Source organism: Cottoperca gobio, chromosome 9 (assembly GCF_900634415.1).
Source record: "Cottoperca gobio chromosome 9, fCotGob3.1, whole genome shotgun sequence".
Classification (NCBI taxonomy): domain Eukaryota; kingdom Metazoa; phylum Chordata; class Actinopteri; order Perciformes; family Bovichtidae; genus Cottoperca; species Cottoperca gobio.
The window spans coordinates 25655572-25681428 of NC_041363.1; the positions used below are offsets into that span (position 1 = coordinate 25655572).

Sequence of the window (25857 nt, forward strand, 5' to 3'; positions counted from 1 at the left end):
TTTTAATGGACAATGTCAGAGTCCAAGAGAGGCAAAGAACGACAAACACAAAGAGAGACATGAGAGGGCTTTGTTTTTTCCGGTTTGTGCGTTTTTTTCATCCCGAGGCGTCCTCCCTGCCTCTCAGGGACTAATGTTCAGGAGGCGGAGGGATAACTGGAGAGCCCCCTCCTTGTGACGGCGGAGGGATCCGAGTAGAAGATGCCGTTTGCATGTTAATTAAGCAGAATACTAATTGCAAAGACAGAAAGGAGAAGAAGAAGACGAGACCACCATTTCAGCTTCAGACCCCTCCTCCTCTCCTCCCTGCAGGAGACCAGTCTGATGAGAGCTAATCAGATGGTGATTAGCTACACTCTATCTGTCTGCCTGCCTGTCTGTCTGTCTGTCTGTCTGTCTGTCTGTCTGTCTGTCTGTCTGTCTGTCTGTCTGTCTGTCTGTCTGTCTGATTGGATGCCAGAGATGAAGTAAATTACAAGGATTATAAATAATCACTGTCTTCTAAACACACATGCAAAATAATCATCTGTAATAAACACTGTAATGTAGCTCATTTATGTTACTAGTGCAAAACATGCCTGTTTGACAATAGCTTGGCCTGTGCTACTGCTGCTTGCAGCTTTCTCATGAATCGCTCATACAAATAACTTCACACTCTTTGTAACGTTAGTATATCAGCATCTATGTAACGTTAGTATATCAGCATCTATGTAACGTTAGTATATCAGCATTTATGTAACGTTAGTATATCAGCATCCAGCAGCAAATGTAACCTGCCGTCAAAGAGCCATGGCCTGTAAAGTCCTACTGCAGACGACATGCTTGACCCAAATTGCACCACTGTCCTAAGTCTCGAGCAATACAGCCACCAAGTGTGAAGTAGATCGGATGAAGGGTTCTCAAGATATGTGAAGGACAGACAGACAGACAGACAGACAGACAGACAGACAGACAGACTGATCAATAACTTTGTACGGTAAATATGAAGCTACATCCTGTTAGCTTAGCTTAGCATGAAGACAGCTAGCCTCTGTCTAAAAGGTAACAATTACCAGCACCTCTAAAGCTCAATCATTAACATATTATATCTCGCTAGTTTAATCTGTACAAAATACAAATAATTTACCGTTTTATGTTTCTTTTTTTTCGTGAGGCTATTTTTTATGGCTCTGACCAGTTGCCAGGCAACCAGGAGGGAGAGTGAAATCTGAGTCCTGCTACTCTGTGCTGCAAGTGTGCTGCAAGTGTGCTGCAAGTGTGCTGCAAGTGTGCTACAAGTGTGCTGCCAAGGAGATTTGTTTGTCTGTCTGTCAGCAGGAGTCCGGCAAAACTACTTTTCATGAAACATGGTGGAAGGGCACGGAAGAAACCTTACATTTTACGGATACACTAATTTTTCACTTTTGTTAACATTGCGAGATGTTGCAGGTGACGGAGGTTTGTGCTCTCTGAGTTCTAGTTCAGTTTGTTTTCTGCCAATATCCAATCTTTCTATACAATATCTGCTGGTAGTGACTACAGCATTATTAAACCTTTATGGTAATATTTAGGCGCTGGAAGCACTTGGTTAAGGTAAAAATAACGTATGCAGTGACGTGTTTATTAACATTTAACCGAAACCACAATCTTCCCCTAACCTTAACCACAGAGCTTTTGTTGCCTAAACCTGAACACAGACAGGAGTCGGGATGTGAACCCTGATCTCTGGCGTCACAATACTGCGCTTCACTATATGAGCCTAATTGTGAGGACACAGGGTTGTGTAGATTTCTCTACAGCGGGCTCCATAGTGTCGGTGACCTCTGCACAGATAAGAATGTGACTTTGCGCAGGTTTTCTACACAATAAATGTTGCAGACAGTGCACACACACCTGCAGAGAGAGACATTTGGCCTGCAATAGAGTGTGTTGGACAGATGATGGGCATGTCACATGTGAATTTAGCAGCGTTTGCTCCATTTGTGATATGTTTTCTTTCATCTAACATAGCTGCAAGTTTGAACTGCAAAATCACAAATCAATAGAAAATGAACAGACTAGACAACAGAGCTATAAAAACAGCTTGGGATGAATTGCAAACTTATGAAGAAAGATATTAATTTTTAAATGATTTTGTGATTATGATTATGTGCAGTCTGTGAGGAGGCAGGAAAGGTGGGCGAGGCAGTGAGAAAGAGAAAGAACATTTTGTTTTTCGCTAATTGATAAAAAAAAAACTGGTTTGGATAATATTTATGATATGATGTTTTCATGGAACATTAAGAACCTGCTTATGCATCTTTCTGTATGATAGTAAAATGATCCAGGTGTCAGAGCAGGTGTGTTTTTATCAAACTCTCCTCATTTAAGTACCTCCGTGTTTGAGAATGAACCCAGTTTATTTTTCCACTTGACGAAATACAGTTTAATGTTGTGATAAGGGGCTGAAAACAGCATTTTCTGTCTGACAGATCATTGTAGCTCTAGTACAATGAAGAAATATATTTGCTCAAACATCAAAGCATTATTAAGTTGTTGACCAATCAAGCTCATAACTGAGAGATTTAAGAACATGAAACTAAAATCTGCCTGATCAACATGCACCTTTTGTTAAGCTGAGCGACACACTTGGCCGTGTTCCCAGCTCTACTTTATGTGGGGGAGTGTTTTGTGATGGCGGCGTCCATCGGGCTTAATTGAAGAGCAAGAAAAAAAATTTGTGTGTTGCAGTCAAACCTGGTTATAAAGCTATAATACAGCCTGGATTTGATTTGCTCTGGTTGCCGCTGGCGCATCACAAAACGGAGGTTGATGGTTTTTAAATGTCAGTCTGAGAGTGTGAGAGAAAAAGAGGGAGAGAGACGTTTATTTCAGATGGCTGAAAGGTCATCAATTCTCAGATAAGAGTTTAAACCCTAAAGACTAAATTTACCTTCAAACCAAAAGCCTGACAGGAGCGGACGACTGTATTTCCCTCCACTGATGTTGCTGACCGATATTAGTTTGAGCAATTTCACAGAAGCTGACCATCACGTTGATTTTTCTTTCTTCTGAGAATGTGCAGCGTGCTCCTTTTTATTTCTGCACAATTGTCTTTTATCAGTTTTTCATTATTTTCCTTATTAAATACGAGAAGTATTTCTGCAGTGCTACAAAGAGTTATACATGCAACATGAGAAGTGTTGCTCGGAAAGTCTCAAAATGTGAACAAAAGGTAGAACGTCTCTTTCAGAGAGTCAGATTTGATATTTTGTCTTTTGTTTCTCATCATAATAAATGCATTTAAGACCTTATTTCTTCCTTAAGTCCTCAACCAATACAGAAGTACTGTTGTGGTCCCAGTCGATCCAGTACTAACCTTTTCTGTCTCTGTGTGATTGACAGGTGTGTTGGTGGTGAATGTGACGTGGAGGAAGAGAACCTACGTGGGAACTCTGTTGGACTGCACCAAACACGACTGGGCTCCTCCAAGGTGAAACTTTAACTTTCTTTTTCTGCCTCTATGTTTCTGTACAGAGAAGCAGTTTACATCCATGTCTGATCAAAAAGTCATCACTAGAGGGTGGGCTAAAGCCACAGGTCGCTTTCCCCTGCTGTAGACCAAAACAAATATCTGTGATGTCCTTCACTCCATGCCCCTGATGTACACTATAAGTTACATTGACTCTGATGTGGGATTGAAAAAAGTTAGCTCATCAAAGTAAGCAACAAAATGTCCATAGAAACTTCTCAAAGCAGCTCAGTATATGTACCAAACACCCTCCAACAAATACCACATGTTGTACCACATACCACTAAGAGGGCACAGCATAGTTTTTGCTATCATGGTTAGCTTTTTATCCTCCTCGCAGGTTTGTTTGGTTGCAAAAAAATGTGATCTGCTAACCATGCTTTTAGCAAAGAGACGCTTCAATTCAGGTCAAGTCAAAGTTTATAATATCACAAAACATGCCTCAAAGAGCTGTACATAAAACATAAAAACAGTAATGAGCAACATTAGCAAAACACACATAACGTATAGAAGTGGGAAATAACGACATAGGCCTACAAAGCATTAGAAATGGAAACGGAGACGCATACAATACGTACAATAAAAGCAGCAGCATTAGCAAAATATACAAGAACAGAAGAGTTGACTGTTGAATTTGGTAAGAGATGGCCCTACCACCTGCTGAGGTTTTATTTATTTTTGGAATAGACCACCATTGTGTCATTATTCAAGCCTACAGCCAATCACTGTTTAATTTAAAACATAGATTTTTGGTATAGTCATCTTTTCAGGTTTGAGAAAGATCATGGTTATAGTCAAATATTAATATAGAGAGCACTGCTCTCCTGTTTGGCAGCTTATTACAGTTACAATGTTTGTTAAAGTATTTGTATTTGTACAGTTGCATTTATATATAAATTAAAATTCTAAAAAAACAGCACATCATTTTTCTTAGGTTGGATTGTGACACAAGGCAAGGCACACGTACAAAATTAGGACTCCAACCACAAAGCTGCATGACGAGATGACGAGGCAGACCGGTGAAATCAGGCCTGCAATTATATTTGCAAATCAATTCATATTCTAATTGTAAACACATTTTAAGGACAGGCCTCTAATAATTGTTCTGACTCACTTCTGCTTAGTGTGTTTTCCCTTTTTAACGTATCGCATTTAATCATTTTATTGTAATTCTTATTGGCTTGTATTTGATGGTGATTGTTTATTTGATTAACTGAAAAGAGCCCTTATTTGTTTTTTAAGTGCTGTAATGTTGATCAAATGATGTTTTGTTTTTCTAAAGGGCTAAATTGGCTGTGAGGTTGTCAGCTGTTGTTCCATGATGAGTTTTTACAGAAATGCTCTCCACACTCCACCCCAACTGTTTTATAAACGGAGAGTGGTTTTTGTAATTGCTGAGTGGAAAATATGACAGTCTCTCTTCGCAGGGCTGAAACCTCTCAATTATTCTGACTGTATGTAAATGATTGTTGTCATAGCAATTACAGCCTAATCTCAGAAACCAGCGACTAAATAGCTTTTTTCATTTGGACTCTTGTCACCGCGGTGAATGAATGCCGTTTAATCACATAATTCAATGAAACGAAAAATGCTTCCTCTTCGATGATTCATTATCAGTCTATGAATGAAACTGTAACCGAGAGATGAAATTATGCAAAGATTACATTGAAAGCACAAAATATAACTAACCATGTATAGGAAAACAAGTTTCATATTATAAAAAAACCAAATCAGCTGATTAATGAGCTTCAGCTTTTCTTCTTTAGAAAACAAGGAAATCATCTGGACAAAATCACGCAATCGATCAAAATATTAAATAGAGGTATGAAAGCAACAAATAACCTTGAAATGCCAAACAAAATCCATAGAATTCCAGTCGGACGCTCCAGCAGCTTCAGTGACATTCAGGGACACACTGATGTAAAAAAGCAATTACAAACATCATAAGAAATGTGAGATATCATCATTTTAAAATCACAGAGGGGGACAAGAAAGTCTAGCCTCAACGTGCTTTGCAGTTTGTTCCATTAATAATGTGATTAACACCCAAAACAGTCTTTCCAAGGTTGGAATATATTCATTGAGTTCTGCAATGTCATAATTAATGCACTAAAAGGCCAGCACATATGCAAGGTTCAGGGTCCAGCTTGAAAAATAGAGTCTTACTCAGTTGATAAATATAAAGCAATGCATTTTCTTTATCCTAGAGGACAGGTTTTTGATATAAATAACAATGTGTGAAGAAGCCTCTTCAGTGTTAAGATGTGAGGCGCTCTGGTTAACAGCAACAAAAGACTTCAAAGTAGAAGGGACAGCATGTGAATACAAAATGTCTCAATATCAAATACAGAGATAACTGTGGATTGTACAGGGTTTGTTTATGTTATCAAAAGAGAAGCAGACTTTGTACAGAAAAAAAAATCAATTTTTATCCTTGACGTCTGGGTAAAGTGGTACACATGAGCCTTGAAAGATAATCTGTTATCTTCCAAGTTCTTTTGTCTGATGGAACAAGAGTTCAATTTAGGTGACAATATGAACAAGTTGTTCCTGGGTTAAAATCTTTCAAGAACAGCGTAAACAAGAAAAATGGCTTTGTTTTCAGCTTGATGGTTTGATGTGTTTTTCAGCTTATCCATCAGGATGGATAAAGCTTTCAAGAACTCGACACAGAACAACACAACGTAAAACAATACAGTTTGAAACAGAGCAATACGAAATTATACAATCTGAGATCATATGATAACATACGATAACATATAATACACTCAGATGTAAATCAATACAATTGGAAACAATAGGATGTGATACAATACGATTTCATATACAACTTGACATGATGTGATACATTACAATGTGAAACGATTCAATGTGACGAAAATGTGTAATTTGATGTGATACCATACGATGCCATTGACCCATTCTTTTTTATCATGTTGTCGCCATCTGCTGGACTGGACCAGTAGAGCTACCAAACGGCCAATATGGTGATGACTATTGTGTGTCTTGTGAGGCTACAGTACTACGGCTTGATGTACACAATGTGTCCCCCTTGTTCTGATAACACAAATACACATTTTATAAATGTTGTCTTTAAAAAAGTGGAATAGATTAAATAATAAATAATTTTGTATGGTTGCCTTTTTTCTTTTATGAAGCAATTTCTTGATTAATTTCCTCATGACATTCTAAAATAAAGATACTTACATATTTATTAAAAGTATCTGCTTATTTTTACAATAAATTACAATGATTGATAGCGCGAGAAATACAAACATTGACAGCATCCCTTGTGTAAGGATCTCGATTGGCTAGTCAGCTAAGCACTCATGAATCCCATTGTTTTATTGGTTTTAGGGCATCCTTTTACACCCATAGAGATGTGTATTAGCTGGACGAGGCTCATTTAAAATATTTAATTATAATTGGCTGTTTCTGGATTAAATGGGATATATGCTCATTTTTAGGTTCATACTTGTATTTTGGGTTTCTACTAGACCATTTTTATACGCTTTAATGTTCAAAAAACACATAATTTTTCTCATACTGTCCATCTCATACTGAATATACTTGTATTCACCCTCTGTCTGGCAGCACACAAAAAATTGTCTGGGTTGTCTTATTTCACACTTTGTGGGTTGGTAACTACTCCAGAAATCCAAATGTATGTGCACAATTACTGAAAAAGTGAGTTTTTCAAGATATGTACGCTTTCTGGTTGGTGGGGTGCTGCATGTACCCCCTCTACTGACTAGCCTTGTGACCATACATATTGTGTTGATACAGGACACAACAGGACACGATAGGACTCGACACAATATGATCTGTGTCTTCTCTGAAGCATTTCCATGCTGTCAGTAAGTGATGGTTGAGAGGAATTATTTTATAAATCCATTCGTTTTTCTCTTTATCTGTCCAGGTTTTGCGAGTCTCCATCAAGTGACCCTGAAATGCCAGGTGGGCGTGGTCGGGGGAAACGCATGCGATTGGCCATGGCCGATCGGCCCTGCGTTGAGCCAGCCCCTGCTGCCAAAGTTAGGGGTCTATCACAGCACAGGAGCCGTGGAGGCGGTGTGTCTGGAACCACTGCACCCATGCACAGCAAGGGCCGGAGAGGTAGCCTGAACCTCATCAATAGCAACTGCCGACCGCCTCCTTCTTTCTTCACTGTGGAGGAGGTGAAACCTGCCAATAACACCTCCTCTCTTTCCTCCGGGAAGCGAAAGAACAAACCGCCAGCTGACCTGGACCTCAGCCTGGTCTCCTCTGACGACATTAAAAATGGGAATGGGAAGAGGATCCGAGCCAAATCCCGCAGTGCCCCTTCCACGCCACAGGGCAAATCTGACCCCTCGTTCATGGACCCTGGAGGAGGTTGTGCCTCCTCACCACCTCCCCCACCCATCCTCATCGACTGTCCGCATCCCTAACTGCACTAAACGCTACAAGCACATCAACGGCCTGCGCTACCACCAGACGCATGCACACCTGGAGGCTGAGGAGCAGAGGAAGCCTGAGCTGGAGCCCATGAAGGATGGGGACAGTGAGGAACGACTATCAGACTGTGAGGACACCATCAACAACATGACATATGACCTCTCAGAGACAAACAGCACTAATGCCAACAGCTCCTCTAAGAAGCCTGCTCCCCTATATAAAGTGACAACGGTTGGGTCTCCAAAGAACAGGCGTCTACTCCTCAGTACTGACCACAGCCCCTCAGCCAACCCCAAGACCAGAAGAACCTCACTGCTGAAAGATGGGCTGATTGATGACCTTAGCAATCTGCCAATCATCTCCAACATGACCGTGGTTTTGGAGAACTGCATGGTCCCAGACAGGAACTCCATGGTCGAGATGCCCAAGCTGGAAGCTGAAGGCTTGATCGACAAAAAGGGAGGTGCATGCAAAAAGGCCAACGGGAAGGTAGAGAAGCTGTCCAAGTCACGAACCAACCGACCGATAGCTCCTGCCCCTGCTCCCCCTAAGCTGATCGCCATACCCAACACAGTGTATCCGACCAGCACAGCAGATACTGCCACCTCACAGCAGACCTCACCTTTGGCAGCCGTAGGCCTCACCAGCAAAAACCTTCCCCTGAAGCCCATCAAACCAAAGCTGAGCATTGTTGTGGAACCCAGCCTTGTCAAAACCACCCTAGTTACCTGCAAAGAGACCAGGAAGAAAGAGAAACGGAGGCTGAAGGACAAACATAACAAAGATGCTCAAACTAGAACACCTAATGGCGAGAGCAGTGGAATCAAAATGGAAGATGGTGGTAGCGGTGGTTCGAAATTGGGTGTCAAAGAAATTTCCGGAAGCCTTCTGAAGGAGCACCTCAGTAAGCAGGATGTAATCAATGGGCTCACGGAGAGCCAGGAGAGCAGGATGGCAAGTATCCGAGCTGAGGCTGACAAGGTGTACACCTTCACAGACAACGCCCCCAGTCCCTCCATTGGTGGTTCATCGAGGCTTGACTCCAGTGGTAGTTGCCTGGCAACAGACAGCAAGAACAACAGCCCAGCCTACTCTGACATCTCAGATGCCGGGGACGACGGGGGATCTTCCGAATGTCGTTCGGATGGAATCCGATCCAAGTCTGCCTCCTCTGCATCTTCAGAGGTGAGCTCTAACAGTAACCATGGAAACTCTGGTAAAACCCCGCCCACAGCACCTGCCCCACCATCAAAAGACCCCCAATCCCCGTACTACCACAGCTACGAGCCCTACTACTTGCAGGGATACATGCAGTCGGACAGGCAAAACAGCAGCAGCGTTGTTTTCCACAAAAGTTCTGGCCTTGATGGCAAAGGGAAAGACAGAAAGGAAGAAGTGAAAGAGGACGACAAAAGCCTCTCCCATGAGTTCTCAGACTCAAAGAAAGGCGAGGGGCCGCCTCAGTCTCAGCTCCAGCTGGCTATGAGTCAGACCCAGACCGCCTTGGCCCAGTCGCTCTACTATGGCCAGTACTCCAGAGGACTGTACATGGACCAGAAACTGTTGCTGGCTTCCAAGTGCTGTGACCAGACGCACAGTGCCAAGCAGAGGGGCGAGAGGGGACAGGGGGTGAGAGACAGTGAGGACGATAAACATATGGTTGGGGGTTCAGCTGGTGGACCCATGCTAGGCAAAGGTCCAGATGGCACTAAAGGTTGCTGCCCCAAACCTGTCCTGTCCTACGTGGAGATGAGTGAGAGGGGAGAAAGGGGACAGAGTCTGGGCGTAAAGGTTGTGCACGGTGGAATGGTGGACCAGCACCAGGTCTCGATGAAAGACTGTGATGACATCAAGTCACCTTCCTCTTCCTCTTCATCATCACTCCACAACCCAAACAGTCAGACAGATCTGGACTCAAATGTTTCCTATTCCAGTGTAAGTTTCTCCCTCTGTCTATAACCCGCCGCCGCCGCTGATGGTGTTGTTGGTGTGCTTTAATGACTGTTGTTGAGTGTCACAAAGAGATTAATCACACATTGTGTACAGCTAAACCAATAGGTGCTAATAACAAAGACCATGTTGCTTCTGTGGTGCTGTAGCTGTACTTTGACATATTACTTTAGTCATTTTGGTTGAAATCAAAATCTTGTGGTTTGATTTGAATGATGGAAATGTTTAGAATTAATGGGGGAAATGTCTAATTCCAACTTTAGCTGTACATGTTAAACATAAACACACAAAGGAACAAAAGAAATATTTCTAAGACATAAGTGTTGGTTTTTATATGAGCTGCTTTTTCATAAAGCTTGTACAGATTTTTAACCATGTCCTCTAATGATGCATTTAACCACCAACTCTAGCCATTCTGGGTCATGTAAAAAGGTTGTATGAATTGAATGAAAGCCGCATCTGGGAGGTTATTTTTTCTTTCAATTTGTCCCTAAATTCTGCTGTTGATCATGTGTGAGACGTGTCTTGATTCTTGTCATTGAGAGGGACGCCACACTCGTCACATCCCACCTCTGAATGGTCGCCTGCTTTTGAAACGTCGTCATCCTTCATCAACATCACACCCAGAGCCAGTGATAGATGGTCTGTCTATGGTTCTGTTCACTCAAGTACACAGTGTTTCCTCTATAGTCATTCAGCAGCGGTGGGCACCACCGCAGCAAGAAATTCTCCAACCCAGCTAAAAAGAAATGCACAAATGAAAGTCATAAATTAGCCTCCAAAAACACAGACGAAACAAAATGATAAAAAGGTAACATTTAGACTTGTGAAATAGGTATTTAGTTTTAGCCCTGCAACTGGCCATATAAACAAAAACTGGGACAGAGACATGGACTGAAGTTGAACTGAACCCAAAATGACTCCCACCCACCACTGTTAACAAAGAATTATAGGGGAAACACTGCAACTAGCACCAACACTTGTCCCCATCGATCTAGCCCTCAGACGGCCAGGCCTGGGCTCACTGCCTCGCTCTCAGCAAATTCTCAGAGCTACAACATGGGGAGGAGGCCTGAGGAGGGTGAAGCAGACAGGGGAAAAGAGTGGGGAGCTACCGTGGAGCCTGCCGGGGCCAAGATGACCTCAGGAGGAGTAGTTGGAGGAGGAGATGTAAGCGGAGATGATAAAAAATCCAGGGTCCACGATCTCCCGCCCGCCATCGACGTGGAGGATTCCGACAGGCTGGACGGGCTAGATGATCAAGGCCACGAGCCATTAGGAGGGCTGGCGGAGGAGTCCCAGAGTGCCCGGGCAGCGGTGTCTCCTCCCATGACTCCCCAGCAGCCCTACATCCAGTATCAGCACTCCTCCTACCCGCCCTACCTGGCAATGTGTGAGAGCGGCGGGGGCTCCTATAGAGGGGTGTCCCCAACCCTGGTCCACAATTACCCAGGTAAGTGTCTGAGTAAATGTTTGGGTTTACTTTAAAGAAATAGTTTGAAATGTTTTAATATTTGCTTTCTTGTGAGAGTTATATGAGAAGATAAACTACACTTTTATGTCTGTATGAGAAGTATAAAGCTACAGCTTACAGCTTAAGAAAACTCAAAAATCCTATCTCAAAAAATTAGAATAGTTCCTCAGACCAAGTAAAAAAAAAGATTTATAACAGCAAAACAAAATCAAACATTTGAAAATGTCCATTAATGCACTCAGTACTTGGTTGGGAATCCTTTTGCACGGATTACTGCATCAATGCGGCGTGGCATGGAGGCAATCATCCTGTGGCATTGCTGAGGTGTTATGGATGCCCAGGATGCTTCAATAGCGGCCTTTAGCTCATTAGCATTGTTGGGTCTGGTGTCTTTCAGCTTCTTCTTCACAATACCCCACATATTCTCTATGGGGTTCAGGTCAGGGGAATTGGCAGGCCAATCGAGGACAGTAATGCCATGGTCAGTACACCAGTTACTGGTGGTTTTGGCACTGTGGGCAGGTGCCAGATCATGCTGGAAAATGAATTCCTCATCTCCATAGAGCTTTTCAGCAGACAGAAGCATGTAGTGCTCTAAAATCTCTTGGTACACAGCTGCATTTACTCTGGGCTTGATGAAACACAGTGGACCAACACCAGCAGCTGACATGGCTCCCCAAACCATCGCTGACTGTGGGAACTTCACACTGGATTTCAAGTAACTTGGATTTTGCTCCTCTCCAGCCTTTCTCCAGACTCTGGCGCCTTGACTTCCAAATGAAATACAAAACTTGCTTTCGTCTGAAAAGAGGACTTTGGACCACTCTGCAACTGTCCAGTGCTTCTTTTCCATAGCCCAAGTCAGACGCTTCTTCCGTTGTCTTGAGTTCAGAAGTGGCTTGACCATGGGAATACAGCTACTGTAGCCCATTTCCCGGACACGTCTGTGAACAGTGGCTTTTGATACCTGGACTCCAGCTTCAGTCCACTGTCTTTGAAGCTCCCCCAAATTCTGGAAGCGACTCTTCTTCACAATGCTGTTAAGGCTGCGGTCATCTCTCTTGGTTGTGCAGCGTTTCCTGCCACATTTCCCCCTTCCAACAGACTTTTTGTGGATGTGCTTTGCAACTGCACTCTGTGAACAGCTTGCTCTTTGAGAAATTTCTTTTTGTGTCTTACCCTCCTGATGGAGGGTGTCAATGATGGTCCTCTGGACAGCAGTCAGATCAGCAGTCTTCCCCATACTTGTGATTTAGTTTACTGAACCAAGCTGAGTGTTTTTCAAGGCTCAGGAAACCCTTGCAGGTGTTTCGAGTTAATTAGACGATTCAAGTGATTCGTTGAACACCCTACTAGTATACTTTTTCATGATATTCTAATATTTAGAGATAGGATATTTGAGTTTTCTTAAGCTGTATGCCATAATCAGCAATATTAAAATAATAAAAGGCTTGCAATATTTCAGTTGATTTGTAATGAATCCAGAATGTATGACATTTTTGTTTTTTTAATTGCATTACAGAAAATAAAGAACTTTATCACAATATTCTAATTTTCTGAGACAGTCCTGTACATGTGCATACATGGATGTTTAAAGTGAACTGGATACAGTGTTGGAGGCGGTCTCCAGTCCATTCCTAAATAGACTGCACTAGCATTTCCTTAACCCCTCCTACCAGCGCCTTGGTCTCAGGCTCATTCATATGAATGGAGGAAGGAAAATGTATTTATTATTTAAAAGGAACTATGCACAATTTAAAACATACATGTTACCATTTGATGCACTTTTCTAGATTATAGCTTTAAACTAATTCCATTGGCAAGTCAAAACAAAGAAAGCACAATAACAAACAGTACAAAGTAAAAACATAATGCAAGACACAAGACACACAATAGAACATCACGTGATAACATCAGCTTGTCAGATAAAAGTCAAGTCGTAAAAACATAAAATACATTTCAAGGTCAGTGAGTACAGAGCTTAATATACTTTTTAAGATGGTTTTGAAAGTGCTGATAGAGCTGCAGCTGCTCAGGCAGAGTGTTTCACTGGTTTGTGATTTTTAGACATCTCTTTCTCAATGTAACTACATTACAGTACAGTATTTTTCAGCGCAATGGCATCAAGTGACAGACCAGGAAGTTGTAACTCCAGGGTTTGGCCACTATGGAAATTGGCTTCAAAGCCCGTCGCTCTTACAGGGGGCTTGGTTTCAGAAGACACACTTCTCATTTAACTCTCTGCAAGAAGAAACCGTATTTCCCAAAATGTAAAACTATTCCTTGAAAATGGCAATAGACCGGTGCGGTGTTTGCAACTCTTTTCCGATGAAAGTAGCTAGCACTAGCTCCAAAAGTCACTAAAAGTTTGATGTCATACGCTTACTCTGAGCAGCATGCGTGGGAATGAATTGCAATATAATATATTGAAATATACTTCTCGTTTTTTTTAGCTCCTTGTTTTCATCAAACAAGCTCTGAAAAAAAAAACAGATTAAAAAATGCCATGACTTTTTCTTGAAAGAGTCACAATTGAATATGTAATATGTTTAATATTTAAAGTTTGTACTATAATAATGTATTTTTAATTGGGATGCTGCATTGTTTAAGGGATTTGAAGGTGTAAGAATCACTTTACATTTACCAAATGGCGTCAAAGCCATCTCTGAAGTGTTCATTTTTAATTTCAGTGAAAATGTAGGTGTCTTTAACCCCTTAAACCCACTTAATCCATTCCCCAAATCCTCTTAAAAACTTCTTAGTATGATATGCATGAATGTATGTATTAGTTCATTCTAAATGTGGGATGAACCCCATCAAGGTTATTAAGTATCTAAGCTGCTGCTGAATGTGTACCTTAAATGAAAAATGAATTAACCTTTTTAAGGGAAACATTCAATTTTAAATTATAGAGGGCAAACAGAATAAATTAAAAATGCTGAAAGTAGTGCATGTAGCACCAATCTCAAAGTCAAGTTAAGTCACTTTATTGAAGTAAAAGGTACATTGAAATGCAGCACATGTTCAAAATATTTAAGGCTCATACACACATTAAAGATACACTACCTGCTATTGATAAAGGCACCAACAGCCTAAGGGATGATATTCAGGGACTGTATCTTTAAATATAACAACCAAAAATAATGTACAAATCTTTTATTTTTGGTGAATATTAAAAGTCATTGTGTATGTGTGTGTATGTTTCCTCGTCTGTGTGTGCGTGTGTGTGTATCTGTGTTTGTGTTAACCAGGTTTCCACTACCCTCTGTACGGTAAGACGGCGGGCAGGGAGGAGTCGGAGGTGACCCCACCCGGCAGAGGAGGAGCGGTGAGCAGCAAGCAGAGCGCCGACTCGTCCACGTCTTCTGCCATGGAGCTGCTGCAGCAGCAGAGCCACCAGTACCACGGGAAATCACCTGCTGTGAGACACCGCACCCTTTACTGCCAAATCCACACTGCAGCTCACAGCGTCACACCTTTCATTCACACAACACAGATGTGATGTTTCCAGATGCACACACGATAAAGGGAATCAGGTGTTAATATTTCAGTTTGTCAACATCAGAGGCTAAATGCTTGTAACTGCTGTAAACCTTTTGTCTCAAAACAAGTATATTTCTATTCAAAATGACTTATTTAGTGTTAGTGGAGTAAAGAACACACATCACCGAGGGAAACAATGGGCGTCATGCAGGAAGCAATATAAGAACACATTTCTGTTTGTATCAAAGATGTGTTCTTATTTTGTAAGAATCCATTGATTTCTGGGGTTCAGCAATGTTTTCTTATTTTTCCTTTTCTCTTAGGTAATATAAAATATTGTGAGTGGTCGAGAGTACTCTTAAGATAAGAAAACAACATTTTGTTTTCACAGTGTACAAATTGTTTGGGAAACAAAGGTTTTCAATTTGAGGAACATAAAAAAAAGCATTAATATCATGCGATCAAATTTAGATTATTATGTGTAATATAATAATAATTATAATGATTGGATTATTACATTTGTGGGATAAAGAAATACTATTGGTCCATTGATGCCAATGAAGACATATGTCATATGCAAAACAATGACAGAGAAGCATCTCAGCCTCCCTCAGTAAAAAAAACATAAAGTAGTGCGGAAGTTAAAATATTTGGATAGTTAAAAAAAATAAGATAATGTATTTTGTATATCTATTAGTTGAAATGTTAACCCTATGCAGTCAGAAATATCCACTTTAGTAGCAAAATGAAAACAACAATTCTGCACCTGTCTTTATCTAATTTTCAGATTTCTCTTCCCCGGAATGCAAATGATCATTTGCAATTGGTACATTTCCATATTTAAACATATCATTTCAGAAAACTTGTAATGCAGAAAATAGTTGCCTTAATGTAATTTAATTTCAAATGTGAAACTGCCAAAAACCTGTTTTTAAAATTCATATTCAACAGTATTTCTATTACTCACAAAAAATATACCCAACAATATACTTCACATGAATACTTATTTCAGTGCCTTCCAATCCCAGACTTTCAACTCGACTTTAACAGCAATGACCTGTGACTTCAGCCTTTTGTCCTGAAAATACTTGATACCTTCTTCTAAGCCCAAATATTCTAATGTATGTTATTTAAAAAGTGTCCCGCGAGTCAATTCATGTCCTGAATCAACTAACGTTAACGTCAACCTCTGCTACACGGCTGACTATACTTCATTAACATGCACAACACATAGTAAGAGTCCAAAAGAGGAAAAGTTCAGTAAAAAGTGTAAAACCAGATGCGTGTGTTCGTGTGTTTGAACAGCCCGGCGAGAAGGGCTCCCCCGAGGGAGAGAGAGAGACAGAGCGAGAGAGGAACCACGTGTCATTCGCCCGACACCTCCACACTCACCATCACACACACCTGGGAATGAGCTACAACCTGATGTCGGGACAGTACGACATCTACCAAGGTACGGCACACCGACCAAAATTCCATTCCATTGTCAAAGAACTGCATCATATCTGAAACTGAAGCTGTTTCATGTTCAGCACTCAGTGAGGTGCTTGAGACTGTTACAGCTGCAGATTAATGCCAATACTTTTGTAATAACACGTTCAGCTATCAGCTGGGATATGTGATGTGCTGGGAGAAGCACTCAGATGTTTTAAGTTGGTAAGTGTTATCATGAAAATGTACTTAGAGCATTAAAAGTACTCATGCAGTAAAATTTCCCTTTTGACGGTTATATTATTCTACGTAACATTATTAAATCGTTAATATGAATGCATTATTGTTTGAGCAACAAACAGCCCAAAGTGACACCTTTACATTGTTTTGTCCAACCAACAGTGCAAACTTCAATATGATAAAAAGAATCAAAAGCAGCAAGTCCTCACGTTCGAGAAGCTGGAACGCTGGAAAATCTGGCATTTCTACGTGAAAAATGACCCTCATCAATATATTGATTTTCTGTCAATCGACTGTTTGATTAATTGATTCATCGATTAATTGAATCATTTCAACTCTAAGTGTACATATAGTGTTGTAGTTTTAATCTATAATATTATATTTTGTATGTTTTGTATAGAAAAATCGTATTCTATAAAGTAACTCCAGCTGTCAGATAAAAGAAGTCGTAGTTAGAAATATACGGTAAAAAACGAAATACACTTACTAACCAAGAACAGCTGAGCAGAATGTAGATAGAAAGGTACGACTACAGTTCATTTGCTACTATCAGTGTTTTGTTATAAAAACTGTATAATAGCAGATTATAATAACAGACATTTTATGTAAAGAGTTGATGTTTCACAGCTGTTTTCTGTTTTCTCACTGTGTTGAAGGGTTGAGCTCCAGGTCGCTGGTCTCCAGTCAGCAGGTGTCAGGACACTCCTCAACTGGTAAGTTTGTGCTGTTTACGAATAATGATCTGCTCCTCTAGTTTCCTGTTGTTACGTACATTTAAGTCTAGAGAGCATATGTGCTTCAAGGTCTTATTTCTATTTTATTTAGATATCTTAGAAATGGGATTTACCAATTATTTTTACCAAAAAGGTGTATTTAGTATTTCACAATTCTCAATGATTTCAAGATTAACACATTCAAGTTATTTGAAGCTAAATCCGGGTCAGAAGTTTTGATTTGAAAAAGTAAAGTTCAAGTTTTGATCTTGAACATACAATACAAATGCAATGAACATTATTTAATGCTTGATGCTATTGAATGAGCATAAATGCAGTTTTGTCACTTTATTTAAGACTAATGAATAATAATAATAATACAAATAATGAACACACACACACACACACACACACACACACACACACACACACACACACACACACACACACACACACACACACACACACAAACACACATTGCTAACCCTTTGTCAGTTTCTGTGCTGAATGTGTTCTTCAGCTCAGCTCAGCTCAGACTCATAGATTATCCACTAAATTTGCATTTTATGAAAACTTGGCCGAATTTTTTTCTTTTATAAAATGCAAACTGGGAGCAAACTGATGGGTCAATAAATCCTGAGAATAACAGTTCAGTCGACTCACTGAGGCTCATGTCTTAAATGATCATGCAGTGTTTTCCATCTATTTTCAGAGGCCATTAAATATCCCCACCTTTGTTTGAATGTGTGAAATAATGCAGAGGGAACCTGCCTGGCTGTTAACGGGCATCACGGGATGACTACCTTACTGCTGCACAGACTGCAGTTATCTGTAGAGGGTAATTGTTGTGAAATAGAAGCGATTAACAGGAGCAATGCTGACAGAGGAGCCACACAACGACCCAGAAATTAAAAATACCAGCAGTGCTCTACAGACGCTAATGTTCAGGTCTGATAGACAGACGCTAATGTTCAGATCTTCTTATCTTGTGAACAAACCGTGTTCTCACAGCCACAACGCAACGATCTCCTTATCTCTAAACAACACATGTTGGTCACATTGGTTATGTTTATGTGTTTGTAGACTTGTTTGTGTTATCAGCGTGTTTTCTAGACTGTTCTTTTCTTTATCTGAAAGGAATGACGTTTATGTTGAGTTTTTATTTGTCACATTCAAAGCAATTATTGTTCTTAGGCTCTCTTTATATAATGCTACTAGAACATTTATAAAATAAAAAACAGCATATAAAATAGGTTAAAAAAACTATGAATCAGAAAATCCAGAATCAGAAAGTAGGTTTCTACACACAAGGAATGTATCTTGGTGTTTTGGTGAATAAAACTAAAAACAGTGAAAAAGTCATAATGTTGGAAAACTGTACAATAGAAAGTATGAATAAATATATAATTGTTTAATTGGAGGAGCTTGGCTGTTTGGTGTCTTGTTAATGTTTTAATGAATATCATAACAGTATGTTCAGAAAATGGGCTTAAAAGTTGAATACTGAGTATCTTATACTGGTAAATCAGAAGAAACATATACAGTTACATAAATGCGTGTAATTTACATACTTAGCTCCGACTGAACAGTCAAATTCTCGTCTGTCTGCTTAGTGCACATTCCCTCAGAAATATGTTTTCCATTTATATTTACCAGGTGACCTGCCTCGACATCAGACTGTTGACCCACTTTGAGTTTTTGAGTTATTGTGGGCGGTGCTAGCATGTTATTTGAGTTTCACTTCACAAGGAATATCATGTCTTCGGTCTGAGTTTGAGTTTTAACTATAAATCTTGCACCTTTTCCAAATAATTCCTTACGTTTTTATTACAGGCAGCCAAAAGTTTTAGTTCATTTCAGATCGCTATTAAAATCAATTTGCAGAAACTCCAGACTTGATGCAATAAATCATCCATCACGGGGAATGATTTGTAGCCCCCATTTATTTCGTCAAAGTTGCATCATTTACGTCATATAAATCTTGAAAACATTTCCCATATTCATCTGCTTCAGCGGTCTGGATTAAGTTTTTGCTCAAACATTTTCAACTTGTACGGATGCTTCTTTGCTTCAATTTGCCTGCTCAAAGTGAAACTGTCAGCTCTTCTGTCGTTTGATTTTGTAAGCAATCGCACCACTTCTGGACTGAACATAAAGTCTAAAGTCTTGACTGTAGTTCTAAAAGGCTAACATGTGATTGACAGCCTGTGTTTTGTCCTCTTGTGTTCACAGAGAGCGAAGGGAAGAAGTAGGACCATGTGAGAGACCATGTCTCACATGAGGAACGGCAGATTTATCAGACATCAATTCCATGGTGTTTAATAAGCTTCGCCTCGCTGAGAGGCAGAGAACTAAAATAAAAAATGAAAACTTTCATTTCTTACTCATGAAAACCACCTGTTTTATAACACGTCATCGAGGAGCAGACAGAGGGACAGAGAGCAGGATCAGGAGGAACTATCTCTACCAATCCAGATCACTGACTTTTGCAGGATTTTGACAGAAGCAGGCGGCAAGTTTAAAACCTAACAACCCAGAGCGCTGTGCATCAGCCCAGCTCAGGCTGCGGTGGTCAACTTTATAAAATGCACATTTATCGTAGTGTATTATGATGATGATGATATGACTGAATGTACTGAAGATGACTTACTTTATCCCAATAGTGTTGATCGTTTTTTTTCAAAAACTCCTGTTGGGAAACAGCATTATGAAGCTAAAAAGTCTATTATTATCCTTATTATTCTCATTCTGATTATTGAAGTGGTCCTCCTCCCTCCATAGTGCTGAAGCTACATTTGTATTACTAACCTGTACTTGAGCGTAACCATGTTGATTGTATTGTCTTTATGTGAGAGTAAACCTTCACATCGACCTGCCCAGTGCCATGTAGGAACCCAGTGGTGTATATATTCTGTACAGATTCATGGCAGATCACTAACATGCTTTATTGTACTCTATGTTGATCTCCATCAGCCATGCAGGGGAGCAGCGGGCGGAGCGGGAAAAACCAGCAGGAACAGAACCATTATTTCTTTATCAGTTCGTCTGCAGCAGTTTGTCCTGTACGCATATGTTCCACTGACGTAACTTATATTGCACATACGACATATCCCCTTTGGTTAGAGCTAAATGTCTGTGTGTCATTTAGTGAATGTTAGCCCCAGTTTATGCCTCAATTTTCTTTCAGTTCTCTCATATGACCATCTCCACATCTGACACGGCTATGATTAAGGGTTTGATTACTATTGGTAAAGATCAAATGTAAGGGTAGCTTTGGTATTTTCAAACCTGGACCCTATTTTCTCACATGTTTGTGTCTAAGTGACAAATAGGGAAAATAATAGTTTTAATTGGTCCAGTATTGAGGGAGAGCATTGCAGGCGGCAGGAGCTCCTGGCTGATACGCCGGGCGTGGTTTAGGTGTGTGTGGTGACAGGCGACCGTTCGTTCAAAACAATAATGGCGGCTCCTAAAGAGGTTAGCTTAGACGCTGCAGTAGCATCAGTTATATCAGAACTGGAGAGTATTTCTCATTGAAAGAAGTGCAGAGAATGGCACTGTAAGCTTTTCTGGATAGAAAATATGTTTTCCCTCTTCTCTCGTCTCCGGTTTTGGTAAGAGTCTGGTTGACAGATGGTTCTTTCAATCACTGAACCAATTTCAAGAATTGTTTTCCCCATTAGTCACTTCCAGGATGAAAAATACCAAAGTTACTCTTTAACTATTTGTTTAATGTTGATTTGACCATTTAGTAGCTGATCTGGAGCTTTCAATCGTACCACAATGCCATGAACTTGTAGTTGGACCACAAGGTCCATTCAGAGAATCAACTTTCAATCGCACCTTGGGAAGGGATAGGAATTGGAATATTCACGATTCCATATGAACTACAAACTTTATCTGCTGATGAAGATGGTTTGATACGATTGAAAGCTCCAGATCAGCTACTGAATGGACTTTATGGTGAGATTGTGTTGTTGTACAAATGTTAGCTGTTGGCAGTCAACAGGAAAGAAGCAGCGGCCTCCCAGTAGCATGCTTTATTGACACATCCAACCCAAACATTGTGAAGTTTTAATGCTCTTATTTGAGAGGTGAGTACTCTCCAAAAGTTTGCGGCCTTTGGGAGTCCTCACCCCCCAACAAACCCAATCCAAAAAGAGCTATGTTCAGTTTGAAACCAACAAGCAACCTTTAGTGGCTGTGAGAATTATGACTTTTGTCAGGGAGGAAGTAGTGTGATGTTGATGTAGAGTCTTTTTTTGAACCAAGTAGTTCATATGCTTACCCAACCCGTGAGCTTTTACAACACTAACAAAGTAGTTGTTGTGCCTAGAAGAAAAAAGAAGCTAAATCAGAGGTACAACCTGGGACTATGTGAATGAATACTAATGATAGATGCCAGTGAGTGTGTGTTATTTTATTTTAATATGAAAGACACAGGTGCCAGTTATACTTTTAGTCACAGCACAGCACAGGACATTTCCAGTGTCTTTATCCATTTCTTTATAACGACCTGTACAACATACACTTTACTTAAAACTAAATGGAATTAGGTATGTTTACTCAGGTACAATAGTGAGTTTATGACCAAAAATAAGCTTCAGCATTATTGAAAAAAACTTATTTTGAGCTTACATGGTGTATATAAAAGTATTTACTTGCCGTATTTAACAGTAGTTTGAGAACATGCTTGATTCATAGACGTTTGAATTATAGAGCAACAGCTCCAAATTGATGTGAACACCCAAAATAACCAACAAATATCCTTTAACAGGATAAAAGCTGAAAAACCATTCACAATAATGAAACAAATAGAAAACACTGGAATTGCCCTTTACCTAAAATGCCCACATGTTTACTGTCAGTGAGGCAACTTTGTCAGGAGTCCCACAATCCTTTGCTCCGCCCTAGCTCCCATGTTTTTCTACAACTAGCTCACTGCAGAGCCTCTGATGGACAGAAGTCAGAGGGTCAGATTGAACTTTGGTGCCAATACATCTCTAGAACTAGCTACACATGCGAAAAGTAACGCACTGCATTTCATATATATCCCACAAGATCAATTTGTATGTAAACCACGTAATCAAGAACCAGGAAGTAGAAAGAGCAACAAAGTCAGCAAAGGGAGGATGAATGTGTCCAAAAACACAGGACATTCACCCAGGAGACTGCCGTGAGCGCTGTCAACGTTGATTTAATTGTAAACGTAACTTCCGTATTTAAGTAAAGCCACTTCTGTTGTTATTTTAACCCAAATGTTGACTTATTTGTTACGTGACTTCCGTACTTGAGTAACGCCACAATTTCCTATGATATCTCCTCATGGCGTTGAAGTATCAACAAAGAAGTGTCAAATTGCCTGCACACAACCAAATGAAATTAAATATTAACAGTAGTGCAATTTATTCAGCTAATTAAAAAAAATCCTGCTTAAAAAACAAACTGCTACAAATAGGAGACACAATAAAAAAAAAAAAGCAAATATAGGCTTAGTTCATTTGTATCATTGTGATGACATGGCTTGCATTAGGGTTAGCTATTTGCATTAATGTGGCAACACATCAATAATTGTTTTGGTTTAATCATTCTTCCCATTCTGCCAACGTAGCTTTATGAAGCAATGTTCATGTCATGTGGGGTGGAAGTATTTACGAGTACAAGTTGGAAAAGTCCCAATTCCCGTGGCGCGACCTTGTCTGTCAGTGGCTCTGCATCACTTACACAACACCTTACCTGCATAGTATCAGTGATCATTCTATTACTTGAATATAGTGCTATGAACTCTGTTTACAAAATGCTGTCATCTTTTGGGAGACACATTGTTGTCTTATAAAGGCTGCTTGGTATATGTTCAGTTCGTCCACCCGGTGTATCCAGTTAATAACACACTGAAATCGTATAAACATGAAACCTGCTGTTGCTTTTTTATACTGTATATGCCTTAATTCATATGTTTGGCAATCATGATTAAAGGATGTTTATATATATATTCTTTTGTTTGTGGAGTTTTCTCTTTATAAGCAATACTAATTTTTTTTTTTTTAAGTTTGGCTTTTGCTCCAATAACCAACTTTCATGTACAATATAAAACCATCACAATATTGCTTTATTATTACATTATAGGAGACACATAGTGATACAAAAGGATCAATCCTTTATAAATGACAGTAAGATGTTTTAGGTCTCCTCTCTGCTTTGAAAAATATCAAATATGTCTATGTCTGCTGTCTATAAAACAATTAGCTGAAGGCATAAGAGGATTACTATTAATCATTAACAGTATTGCAATTATTTTTTCTCTTCTGGTCTGATTTCTTGGACAGATGTATGACAAGCACTATCTAGATAGATAGATAGATAGATAGATAGATAGATAGATAGATAGATAGATAGATAGACAGACAGACAGACAGACAGACAGACAGACAGACAGACAGACAGACAGACAGACAGACAGATAGATAGATAGATAGATAGATAGATAGATAGATAGATAGATAGATAGATAGACAGAGAGACAGACAGACAGATAGATAGATAGATAGATAGATAGACAGACAGACAGACAGACAGACAGACAGATAGATAGATAGACAGACAGACAGACAGACAGACAGACAGACAGACAGACAGACAGATAGATAGATAGATAGATAGATAGATAGACAGACAGACAGACAGACAGACAGACAGACAGACAGACAGACAGATAGATAGATAGATAGATAGACAGACAGACAGACAGATAGATAGATAGATAGATAGATAGATAGATAGACATATAGATAGATAGATAGACAGAGAGACAGACAGACAGATAGATAGATAGATAGACAGACAGACAGAGCGATAGATAGATAGATAGATAGATAGATAGATAGATAGATAGATAGATAGATAGATAGATAGATAGATAGATAGATAGATAGATAGATAGATAGATAGATAGATAGATAGATAGATAGATAGATAGATAGATAGACAGACAGACAGACAGACAGACAGATAAGTTATTCATCCCGAGGGAAATTTAGGCATCCAGTAGCTTAAAAGACATTATACATTTATACATGTATTTATTAACATTACACACCCCCCCCCCCTCCCTCCATTAAAAAGTAAGTACAAATAGAATATAAAATAAGGGATTTTTACAAATTTGTTTTTTTTTTTACAAATCTTTACATTTTACAAATGTAAAAATACAAACTGTTATGAATAATTACAAATGTTGGAATCCCCCGGCCATCACAGAGGAGTTGTATAGTCTTATGGCCAGGGGGACAAAAGAGTTCTTGAGCCTGTCTGTGGAGCAGGACAGGGACAGCAGTCTGCCGCTGAACACGCTCCTCTGCCGGGTGAATGTGCTGTGCAGAGGGTGGTGGGCGTTGTCCAGGATGGATGACAGTTTATCAAGGGTCCTTCTCTCTGCTACTGTCACCAGGGAGTCCAGCTCTGTGCCCACTACAGAGCCAGCCTTCTCAGGAAGTACAGACGACTCTGCCCTTTATTATGAAGAGTGTCCATATTTGCCCTCCAGTCCAGCTTGTTGTCCAGCTGCAGGCCCAGATATTTTTAGGACCTGACCACCTCCACGTCGACCCCCTCGATGGACACAGGTTGCAGGTGTGGCCTGATCCTCTGGAAGTCCACCACCATCTCCTCAGTCTTGGAGGTGTTCAGCTGCAGATGGTTCGACTTGGACCACCTCACAAAGTCCTCCACCAGGCTCCTGTACTCCCCCTCTTGTCCATTCCTGACACAGCCGACCATCACAGTGTCATCTGAGTATTTCTGCATGTGGTAGAGCTCAGAGTTGTGCTGGAAGTCAGAGGTGTAGAGGGTGAACAAGACAGGAGAGAGTACCCCTGTGGCGCTCCAGTGCTGCTGACCACAGTGTCGGACGTGCAGCCTTTCAGCCTGACGTACTGTGGTCTCTCTGTGAGGTAGTCCGTGATCCATCTCACCAGATGTGAGTCAACCCTCATCTCTGTCAGCTTATCTCTCAGGAGTGGGGGCTGGATGGTGTTAAAGGCGCTGGAGAAATCAAAGAACATCATTCTCACCGCGCCACTCCTCTTGTCCAGATGAGAGAAAGCCCTGTATAACAGATAGAGGATGGAGTCATCCATGCCCACCTTCACCTGGTATGCGAACTGCAGAGGATCTTGTGCATGGTGGACCTGGGTTCTGAGGTGATGGAGCAACAGCCGCTCCATGGTCTTCATCATGTGTGATGTCAGTACAAACGGCCGGAAGTCATCTGGTTCCCTAGGGTGTTTCTTTTTGGGGACAGGGATGAGACATGAAGTCTTCCAGAGAACTGGGACCCTCCCCAGCTGCAAGCGCAGGTTGAACATACACTGAAGGGGCTCCCCGAGTTCAGCAGAACAGGCCTTTAGCATCCTTGGACACACTCCGTCCGGGCCAGCTACTTTACTGGCACGCAGTCTCTTCAGCTCTCTGCTCACCTGATCTTTGGTGATGGTGGGGGAGGGGTGTTATATTAAGGGGTGTTAACATAAGGAAACTCATCCTTCAGTTCATCACAAACATTCAAAAGAGACACATCTGGATATACATAGTTTGTACAGGAAGTGGATGAAAAACAATCATTTGAAAAGTAACTAAATTTA

The 25857-nt window shown here is 40.4% G+C and overlaps 1 protein-coding gene across 1 annotated transcript in view; it reads left to right on the forward strand.

Moving 5' to 3' along the window:
• Positions 1-23213, forward strand: part of znf608 (zinc finger protein 608) — a 57509-nt gene extending 34296 nt beyond the window's left edge. Inside the window, 9 exon segments of the mRNA XM_029439685.1 lie at positions 3364-3451; positions 7410-7914; positions 7916-9862; positions 10876-10950; positions 10952-11330; positions 14603-14772; positions 16140-16287; positions 17162-17218; positions 19451-23213. Coding sequence (XP_029295545.1) covers positions 3364-3451; positions 7410-7914; positions 7916-9862; positions 10876-10950; positions 10952-11330; positions 14603-14772; positions 16140-16287; positions 17162-17218; positions 19451-19470 — 3389 coding nt within the window. The 3' untranslated portion in view covers positions 19471-23213.
• Positions 23214-25857: the final 2644 nt, after the last annotated feature.